Below are 9,739 nucleotides of genomic sequence, written 5' to 3'. Positions count from 1 at the left end.
TACCGGTTCCGTTAGAAATGTCTCTACATCGATGCAGCTTACGGGAACCGGCAGCCCCGCTCCGCCATGTCCCTCCATTCCCTTCGTCGCCGCCTCGCCGGCCACTTCGAGGCGGTCGGCGAGCACTGCACCACGCGCGGCTCGAGCTCACTCTCCGAAGAGGCCACGGACGCAAGCACCTAAGCTCACGCACGAGGATCCCGGAGCTCTCCTGGCCGCGGCGTACGCGTCCGGAGCTCGTTCAGCTGTGTGCTGTGCGCGCGGTGTCTACGGACATGGACGGCTGCGTGAGGCGTGTGTGTGAGTGCTTGACCGCGTACCTGCTGCTCCCGAGCGGCGCTGAGCCGGCGTCCCCTTGGGCCAACGCCGGCGTGCGCGTCGGTCTGGAGCACACAACCTGTTCGCTGAAATGCCTGAAGGCCGGACAAATAGAGATTTTTTTAGGTATATTGTTGGATGGCTTCCGTCTGGATGGATGTGTCTGTGGATATCTGATGATGATGAGGTCCGCTTGGTGATCCGCTTTGCAGATGCCCGTACCGGCACATAAGAAGCGTGAACAAACAACCCAGCAGAATGAGCGGTTGCCTACATAGCAGCGCACATGAACGTCACGGATCACCGCGCCGCGAGGCGATTTTCAGCAGCCGAGGCAGCCAAAAGCTGAGGCTGACGGCGGCGCTCCGACGGGAGGAGGTGCGGCACAAGCACACATGGCACACGGGGGCGGCAATGAGGATGGAATGCTGATGGTTACTACAGCAATGTCCATGCGTGGGGAAGAAGGCGAAAGGAGACCCGGTGGCGGATGATGGCGGCTGCTGCACATCAAGTTGGTGGCGACAGATTGTTATAAAGGTACGAGCGTAATTAGGGGAACAATTAGGGAAGATGATTAGGGGGGAATAGCTGGCATAATCTGTAAGTTGGGAGAAGCCAATAAAGTAGTCTGTAAGTTGGAGGGGCCAATTAAGTCTTTTAGACAGGTGCTTGTAGCCAATCCACTAGGAGGCATGTTCTTGCAATCGTGTCATGTATGACTTGGCTTATGGACATGGTAGGTTGAGCTCAAGTTGGCAATAAATAACCAAAATGTTACACATCAAAGAAGAAACTAGGCAACTAAATGAGGAACAGCTCCGACATCGGAAGTTTCCTCCATTTTTCCACTCACTAGCCTTGCATGTAGTATCCGCAGTTTGTCCTCGTTCTTCATCTTTTGTCTGGGTCAAATGCTTCAATGCACATGCTCTTCAACCTTATCTTCTGATTTCTTTGTGCAATTGCGATGTAGCACGCCGAACCACTAAATTAAGGGCTAAAAAAACCTATGCAAACCCTGTCATTTTCCTAATGCAATTGGCAGAGCCCGTTGACCACATCTATTCTTCTCGCATTTTTGTTTTGCTCTGATTTTTCTCCAAGGTGTGCGTATGCATGATTGATTACTTGCTTGGTGAGCCGAGAGGGACAGTTCATGTCCTTGACCATTTCACCATGAATAGACAATTGGTGTCACCTTCATATAGCAACTGGCCTATTCTGACCTTCAAACAGATGATCAACTAAAATCATTTCAGGGACCCTCGAGAAACTGCCCAGGCATGGTGCTCTTTCCATGGCTCATCCTGTTTGGTGTTCTTGTGCAGGCTTCTGTCATCCTGGCTGATACAAATGCGCAAGACAGTATGTATTTCTTGCTTCTTCTTTCAGTCTGGTCACTGCGGTGTTAATTTGCTCACCGCGTTCTTCCTGTCTATCTATGTTTGCAGCTGCTGGCCTCACCGGGATTGCAGCTTCCTGGGACACCAAACCATCAAACTGGGATGGCAATGATCCATGCGGCGACAAGTGGATCGGGATAATTTGCACCCAGGACCGGGTCACATCCATGTTAGCATCCTAAGCACCATAAATTTATACAAAACTCTGTGTTTATTTTAATTTATCCATTTCCTTGATGAACAATGATCACTCATCGTCGTGTTGTGTCCTCCTTTGTTGGATGTTTTGCAGAAGATTGTCAAGTCAATCACTGTCCGGAACTCTTTCGGGGGACATTCAATCTCTGTCGGAACTACAATACTTGTATGCAATTCTCCTCTGCTCTAGTTTAAACACTTCCGATAGATTTTACTTCAATCCTATTTCAGTGAGGACCTTCAGCATCAGGCCTATAAAATGAAACAAGTTTGATTTCTCATAGTAAGCAAACTTATTAGGTGTTTGCCTCTTTTGCTGCAGGGACTTATCCTACAACAAGGACTTGGGTGGCTCTCTTCCTTCATCCATTGGAAGCTTGAGCAACCTCCAAAATTTGTGAGTAGTTTTTAACTGTGTCAAAATTTTGGAGGAGCGCAGCTGGTTCACTGTGTCCAAAAAGTCCAGTGCATGGATGCTTCTTTGACTTATTTTGCTCTATCCTCCCTCTACAGAATACTTGTTGGCTGCAGCTTTGCTGGTGAAATACCTAAAGAGATTGGCCAGCTCTCAAAGTTGATATTTCTGTAAGGAGCTTAATATGTGTTTATAACCTTACGTTTCTGACAATTTCTTGTAAATTTGCCATGTCCTTTAAATTATGGCTGAACTTCTGTTTCAGCCAAAAGCACAATTTTCTCTATCTGTCTACCATGAGACCTTCCAACTGTCATATGGTTGGCAGGCTTTGTGAAATGCCATCGCAATCATATGTGTTACTTTTGGACCAAGCAGGCTGCAAGTTTTGACCATTTTTTTGGTTATGAATCTTATCATCTTTTCTGAACAATATCTCTGTTCTCTGCACCTGGTTTCAGTAAAACAAGGTTGATTATTGCACTCTCTCTGCAGATCTCTGAACTCCAACAGGTTCACTGGTCGCATACCGCCGTCACTCGGTGGCCTCTCGAAGCTATACTGGTTTGATCTGGCTGACAATAAGCTCACTGGAGGACTTCCGGTATTCGATGGAACAAATCCCGGTTTGGATAATCTGACAAATACAAAGCACTTGTGAGTACATTCTCCGAAATGGCCAATCTTGATAGCTGAAGTTTTTTTTTCTCATGATATCTGAAGATTTTACATCGCCTGGTGTATGTACCGCGTTTTGGCAGCCACTTCGGCGTCAATCAGCTCTCTGGCACCATACCGAGCCAGATTTTCAACTCACAAATGAAGCTGATACATTTGTAAGACCATCAAAAGTCTGTAACCCATATCTGACACAGTTGTGTGATGAGGCTAATTAAGTGATTGGTTCCATCTTTTTTTCAAGTCTTGTCGACAACAACAACTTTTCTGGCAGCATCCCCCCTACTCTAGGCCTTCTTAATGTGCTGGAAGTTCTGTAAGTAAATGTACACGCATATTGTGATACTTACTAGCATATGCATATGTGATTCCAACCATGAAGTTGAATAAATGCAGACGTTTTGATAACAACAATCAGTTGTCTGGGCCAGTTCCCACCAACATCAACAACCTCACCAAGCTGGCTGAACTGTGAGTGTCCTGTCCTGTGTGTTTAATTCTCAGTATCAAATATATATACGAGAAAGCTTACAATATTTTTTCGTTTGGCTCTAGCCATCTAGAAAACAACGGGCTCACTGGCCCTCTGCCAGACCTGACAGGAATGAGTGCACTCAGCTTTGTGTAAGCAATGAATTCACCTTTCCTTTCTGAAAACAAGACTAGGATTGCGATTAAAGCATGAGCAACTTTGTTGCAGGGACATGAGTAACAACAGCTTCAATGCATCCGATTCTCCAGCCTGGTTGACTGCTTTGCCATCTTTGACTTCATTGTGAGTTTCTAGCTCTATCTTTTCTGCTCTCGTCTAATATTTTATCAGGCAAGGCAAATTTGTCTGAATTTTTCTTCATTGACTCCAGATACCTAGAGAATCTGCAAATCGGCGGACAGCTCCCGCAAGAGCTTTTCACCCTTCCTGCAATTCAGACACTGTGAGGGGTTGCTACACTTGCTAGTGTTCAAATAAATGTACGAGTAGATACGATCATACAATTCATATTCAATTAAACTGTTACTGGCTGACAATTTCAGGAAGCTTCGGGGCAACCGCTTCAACGGCACCCTAAACATTGGGTCAGACTTCAGTAGTCAGCTCCAAACAATTGATTTGCAGGACAATCAAATCGAAGCGATCACTGTTGGGGGAACCCAATACAACAAGAAGCTCATGTAAGGAGGCATTCTGCATTTGTATCTGTCACAGCTTGAAATTCCCTCCCTGACAGATTCAGTTTTTTCACATGTATTCTTGTCACAGACTTTTAGGAAACCCAATATGCAACCAAGGGAACAACGAGCAATACTGCAAAGCCGCGCCACAATCCAACCCGGCGGCACCGCCATATGCTACTCCTAAGAACTGCTCAGGGCTGCCAGCAACATGCCTCTCAAGCCAACTTCTGAGCCCAAGCTGCACATGTGCCGTACCGTACAAAGGCACACTGTTCTTCAGAGCACCATCGTTTTCTGACCTCAGCAACGAGTCATACTATCATCTACTGGAGAAGGACATGAAGACCAAGTTCTTGTCATACAGTGCCCCCGTCGACTCGATCGCTCTTCATAACCCATTCGTTGATGTGAACAACAACTTGCAGCTGAGCTTGGAGGTCTTCCCCGGCGGCAAGGTTCAGTTTGGGGCGCAGGACATTTCTGACATTGGGTTCATTTTGAGCAATCAAACGTATAAGCCGCCCGCTGTTTTCGGTCCATACTATTTCATCGCCCAAAGCTACCGTATTGCAACAGAGGTGCCAGCATCTAAAAAATCAAAGGCGAACAAGTTGCCACTTATCGTCGGAGTCGCAGCCGGTGGTGCAGTTGTTATTGCAGTGCTGCTTCTTGTTATTTTTTTCATCACGAGACGGAAGAGAGAACCAAAGAAGACCGAAGAGAGAAGCCAGTCTTTCGGTAGGCGATCTCATCTTTGACCAACCAAGTAACCAATGTTGCATATTTGCATGCTGACTACTGACTACCATCTCCATGCAGCTTCTTTGGACATGAAGAGCACCAGCACCAGTGTGCCACAGCTGCGCGGTGCGCGCACGTTCACGTTCGCTGAACTGAAGAAGATAACCAATAACTTCTCGGAGGCGAACGACATAGGAAATGGCGGCTTCGGGAAGGTGAAGCAGAACCGACATGTTGATCTTGAATGTGATGCATTTATATAACTTGATACATACATGTCAGGACTGATCAAATATTCCGGGCTTCCATACTGTAGGTTTACAGGGGGACACTTCCAACTGGGCAACTGATCGCTGTCAAGAGATCCCAGGAGGGATCCCTGCAGGGGAGCCTGGAATTCAGAACCGAGATCGAGCTCCTGTCCAGGGTTCACCACAAGAATGTGGTGAGCCTCCTCGGTTTCTGCCTTGACCAGGGCGAGCAGATGCTGGTCTACGAGTACATCCCCAATGGCACACTCAAAGAGAGCCTCACAGGTGAAATTTCTCGGTCAATGCAGTGCATCATTCATTTGTCATTCTTGCTCATGCGTGCTGTGCTGCCTTGGAATTTCTTTCTTCAGGCAAGTCCGGCGTGCGGCTGGACTGGAAGCGGAGGCTCCGTGTCATCCTCGGCACGGCCAAGGGCATCGCCTACCTCCACGAGCTCGCAGACCCTCCGATTGTCCACCGGGACATCAAGTCGAGCAACGTTCTCCTCGACGAGCGGCTCAATGCCAAGGTCTCGGACTTTGGCCTCTCCAAGCTTCTAGGCGAGGACGGCAGGGGGCAGGTCACCACACAAGTGAAGGGCACAATGGTTCGCTCTCCAATCAACCAGCTGTCGCCTTAAAAGCTTGATGATTATAAGCACAAATAGAACAGTCCTGATTAATTTGTACGTGTGGGTGTGGTGTGGCAGGGTTACTTGGACCCTGAGTACTACATGACGCAGCAGCTGACGGAGAAGAGCGACGTCTACAGCTTCGGCGTGCTGCTGCTGGAGATGATCACGGCCAAGAAGCCGCTGGAGTTCGGGCGGTACATCGTCCGGGAGGTGCTCGCCGCGCTCGACCGGAGCAAGGATCTGTACGGCCTGCACGACCTGCTGGACCCGGTGCTGGGCGCGTCGCCCACGTCGCTGGGCGGGCTGGAGCAGTATGTGGACCTGGCTCTGCGCTGCGTGGAGGAGGCCGGCGCGGACCGCCCCTCCATGGGCGAGGCGGTGAGCGAGATCGAGCGGATCACCAGGATGGCCGGCGGCGCCCCCGAGTCGGCGTCCGAGTCCATGAGCTACGCCAGCAGGACGCCGCGCCACCCCTATGGAGGAGACAGCCCGTCGGAGTACAGCGGCGGCGGGCTGCCGTCATCGAGGGTGGAGCCCAAGTGAAGCTAGCTAGTTGGCATGGTCATGTATCGTACCATATCAAGTGTGAGTGATGCGTGAGCTGAATTTGTGTGCTATGTTTTGTACAGCTTACTTACCTTATATATGTAAATTTTGGTTGATGCTAATTAGCGTCTGGATTAAGCATTAGGTGATGTATAAAAGAGAAGCGGATTATAATTTTCTCTCTTAGTTAATTAGTTTCTCTTTCACTTTGAGAGTTCGAACTGCGGGCTCCAACAATGTCTGTTGAACCTTCCTTAGATGATAATTCTTCAGTGTTAGCTTGCATTATCAGAAAGGCAAATTTTAGCATGCTCCCTCCTACCTCCCTTTTCACATGAGAGGTAAGACTTCACAATAGATCTGAACCATTGATTTGATTAAGTAATGGTCAGATTAACTCTTACCGTCTTACCTACCATGTGAAAAGAGGGGTAAGAGGGTATCATAAAATCCAGTTTTTTTTAGGGAAATCTTGTTTGTTGTTACCCCCTCCCTTCTATAATGTAAGACCTTTTTTGACACTCATAGGACGAAGGGATTAAATGATAATGCTTGTCAGTAAGCGTAATAACAATCTTGGTAACATAAAGAAATAAGATCCCTGGAGTACTGTATGTCTGATGCCAAGTGTTCTGATGTCATCCTGTCAGGACTCTAAGTGTTTAGCTTGTGCTCTTGCTCTGTTAATTCTGGGATATTCAATCTGTTGAAAACTACATACATTGATCTTCTAAGTTGAAAAACACTTAAGTCTGATCCTAGCAGCGAGTATGCTGTTTAAAAGCACGGAAAAATGGTTATTGGTTTTTGCTTTTCTTTTTCATTGTCGAACTAATTCACTACGCAGCTGCTTTTAATTTAAATGAACTCTATGTAATTATTGAACTTCCAACTCATCTGTTACAAAATCTAATTCAGTTGATTCTTGTACTACCCAGGTGGCCAGGTCATGGCAATAGTTACTACAACGCCATTAACTGGGCGTTACTATGATGCCATCAAGCATGTGTTACCATGACGCTGGTGTAAGAGCATCTCTCCAACAAATGATGTATAATCAGGCACTAAAAATAATTTTAGGACATCAAAAGTAGGTTTTAGGGCAACATAAATTTTTTCTGCCGTAGCAGATGATATAAAATTTTCATCATGTGCTGGAATCTGCAGCCGCTGCCTCGGGTGTCTAGGGATCTCCTCCTTTGCTAACGTCACTGATGTAGAAACTGCTGGTCAAATTTCAGTGGCACCAGAAACATTTCGAAACAAAAACATGGAATTATCTCCGGTGTTTAGTTCCTCAAGTCTGTACTATATGCCACACATTTAGTCCGGCCTCTCAAACCTTATCGCTCTCTTGAGCTCTCTTTGGCTCCCCGGAAAGGGAACGTAGTGAGCATGTGAGCCGCGAACGCCTCCCGTCCCAATGCAAATGCGGGCGCCCGTGACGCCGGCGGGCTCCGTCTCCACCGGAGAGACACCGCTTCAGCGGCCACCCGTCGTCATCTCCTCGGCACCATCCGCCGCAACGACAACGAGGAGGCGGCTGCTCGTGTCCGCCGGTGGCCTGCTCCTCGTCGCCGCCGCGGGCAACAGCGACGCCAGCAGGGGAGCGGCGGCGGCCGCGGTCGACCTCGGCTACGACCCGGTGACGGAGGCGGAGCGCGCGGCGAGCGCGGCCGTGTCGCAGCGCGTCGGGGAGGCCGTCCGGCTGCTGGAGGCCGGGCGGGAGCTGCAGGCGCGCGGCGAGTTCGCGGGGGCGCTGGCGTCCTTCACGGCGGTGGTGAGCGGGTACAAGGAGCTGGCGCTGTCGGAGTACGCGCGGGTGGGGCGGGCGCTGGTGCTGTACGAGATCGGCGACCGCGACGAGTCCATCACGGAGATGGAGGACGTGTCGGTGGCGCTCAAGGGGTACCCGGAGATCCACGCCGCGCTGGCGGCGGCGCTGTACGCCGACAAGCACGCGCCGCTGCTGGCCGAGTTCCAGTTCAACATCGCCACGCTGCTGGACCCGCACTACTCCGACCTCGCCTACGTCAGGGACACCAAGCACTGGCCGCCCAGCCTCGTCGCCTCCCTCAAGAACTTCATTACACTCACCTAGCCTCCTCCTCCTAGGCATGGTACTATAGATAATTTCTTGCTCATCTTTTTTCAGTTCCTCTGTCATGTATACGAATACGGAGAACAAAATGGTACCCTCCAATTCCAAAAAATGCTGTATAAAAGATTTTATTATGTCAGAAATTTTACGTACTAGTAACCGTGCGCGCGCAAAACGTGCCTCCTATTCAAATTACTTGTCGCTCAAATGCACTAGATATATACATCTAAGCGAAAAGTAATTTCCAATGGAGTATGCACTAGATTGGAAAGAGCAATGGTACATCTACGAAAAGATTTTTAGGTGTCTTACGAATGAGATAAGTTGACAGCCTTTAATTCGCCGTGCTCCACTTGCTCACCCTGAAAATTAGGGGAGGGCGTTTGGTTACGCGGGAAAGGAAGATTAAGTAGGATACGTAACAGCTTTGCGTAAGTATAGTATCTTTGGATTGGAAACGTGCCTGAGATGCGCGCGGTGCCAATCCACATATTGATTGCCGAGCATGGATCAACTAGGTATTGTAATTGTCCCTCTGTCTATTCACAAAGGGCGTGATTGGCAGCTGTAGTGACCGGGCCTGACTAGTTCAACTCTGACACACATGAGGCTGTTGAGAAAATGCAGCCTCTAAGCCAACATCTCCAACCTGTTTGGTTGTCCGCATTTAGTTCTCACGCATTAGGGGCTAGTTTAGCGTATGGTGTTTGGTTGTCCGCTTATGTACGCGCAAACACAAGGCCTGTTGTCCGATAACCTCTTCGGTGCGGTGGTGAGGTTATCAGCACACATCGGCTTTGGGAAGAACACACACAAGAGAACATAGTAGTACTAAGCAGTTATAAATATTGTGCCACACATAAACAAACAAGTTCAAAGGCAAAGCAGTTCAATATTAAACTAAAGCAACTGGAGCACGCGAGGTGTTGTCCTAGGCGTTCACGGCGAAGGCGTCGTCGTGCCTCCCGCACCTGGTCACCACTTCAATGCCATCGTCATTGAAGACGATGCATGTTGGGAGTCAACAGCTTGAAGGTTACCATGAAGCCTATCTTGATCTGATGGATGGCAGTGAAGGTGGCCCAACCCTGATCGAGGGTGACCCTGCCATTCAATAGCCGGACAATGACCCTCCAGAAGCAGCCGATGTTCGTCTTCAGTTTGAAATCCTGCGGCACGGACGAGAAGTTCCTCGTGAAGTCCAACGGCATAGGTACGGCCTCAAGCTGGGGGACCATGATCACCTTGCAGAAGGTGCTTGGTCCTCCCACCTCA

General features: G+C 48.9%; 2 protein-coding genes across 2 annotated transcripts; both read left to right on the top strand.

The window, feature by feature from the left end:
- Nucleotides 1-323: 323 nt before the first annotated feature.
- On the top strand, nt 324-6,549 carry LOC119274938 (probable leucine-rich repeat receptor-like protein kinase At5g49770). Its single transcript, XM_037555699.1, has 20 exons — nt 324-444; nt 531-858; nt 1,581-1,686; nt 1,773-1,893; nt 2,017-2,088; nt 2,245-2,319; nt 2,436-2,507; nt 2,833-2,994; nt 3,099-3,173; nt 3,260-3,331; nt 3,412-3,486; nt 3,571-3,639; nt 3,716-3,790; nt 3,879-3,950; nt 4,051-4,188; nt 4,277-4,929; nt 5,011-5,147; nt 5,249-5,468; nt 5,555-5,790; nt 5,893-6,549. The coding sequence occupies exons 3-20, from the start codon at nt 1,605-1,607 to the stop codon at nt 6,358-6,360; spliced, it is 2,874 nt and encodes a 957-aa protein (XP_037411596.1). The 5' UTR covers nt 324-444; nt 531-858; nt 1,581-1,604; the 3' UTR covers nt 6,361-6,549.
- Nucleotides 6,550-7,689: 1,140 nt separating this feature from the next.
- On the top strand, nt 7,690-8,623 carry LOC119274937. Its single transcript, XM_037555698.1, has one exon. The coding sequence runs from the start codon at nt 7,787-7,789 to the stop codon at nt 8,462-8,464; it is 678 nt and encodes a 225-aa protein (XP_037411595.1). The 5' UTR covers nt 7,690-7,786; the 3' UTR covers nt 8,465-8,623.
- The last annotated feature ends 1,116 nt before the right edge of the window (nt 8,624-9,739 follow it).

Source organism: Triticum dicoccoides, chromosome 3B (assembly GCF_002162155.2).
Source record: "Triticum dicoccoides isolate Atlit2015 ecotype Zavitan chromosome 3B, WEW_v2.0, whole genome shotgun sequence".
NCBI classification, from domain to species: domain Eukaryota; kingdom Viridiplantae; phylum Streptophyta; class Magnoliopsida; order Poales; family Poaceae; genus Triticum; species Triticum dicoccoides.
Note: the sequence above shows the minus strand (reverse complement) of the source record. Positions and strands in the feature narration are given on the sequence as shown.

Excerpts from the sequence above, each read along its gene's own strand:
- LOC119274938 (XM_037555699.1), top strand. The coding sequence starts at position 1,605 with ATGGTGCTCTTTCCATGGCTCATCCTGTTTGGTGTTCTTGTGCAGGCT. Across the intron at positions 3,174-3,259 it reads CAAATGAAGCTGATACATTT|TCTTGTCGACAACAACAACT; the intron begins GTAAGACCATCA and ends CTTTTTTTCAAG. Across the intron at positions 4,930-5,010 it reads AGAGAGAAGCCAGTCTTTCG|CTTCTTTGGACATGAAGAGC; the intron begins GTAGGCGATCTC and ends ATCTCCATGCAG.
- LOC119274937 (XM_037555698.1), top strand. The coding sequence starts at position 7,787 with ATGCAAATGCGGGCGCCCGTGACGCCGGCGGGCTCCGTCTCCACCGGA.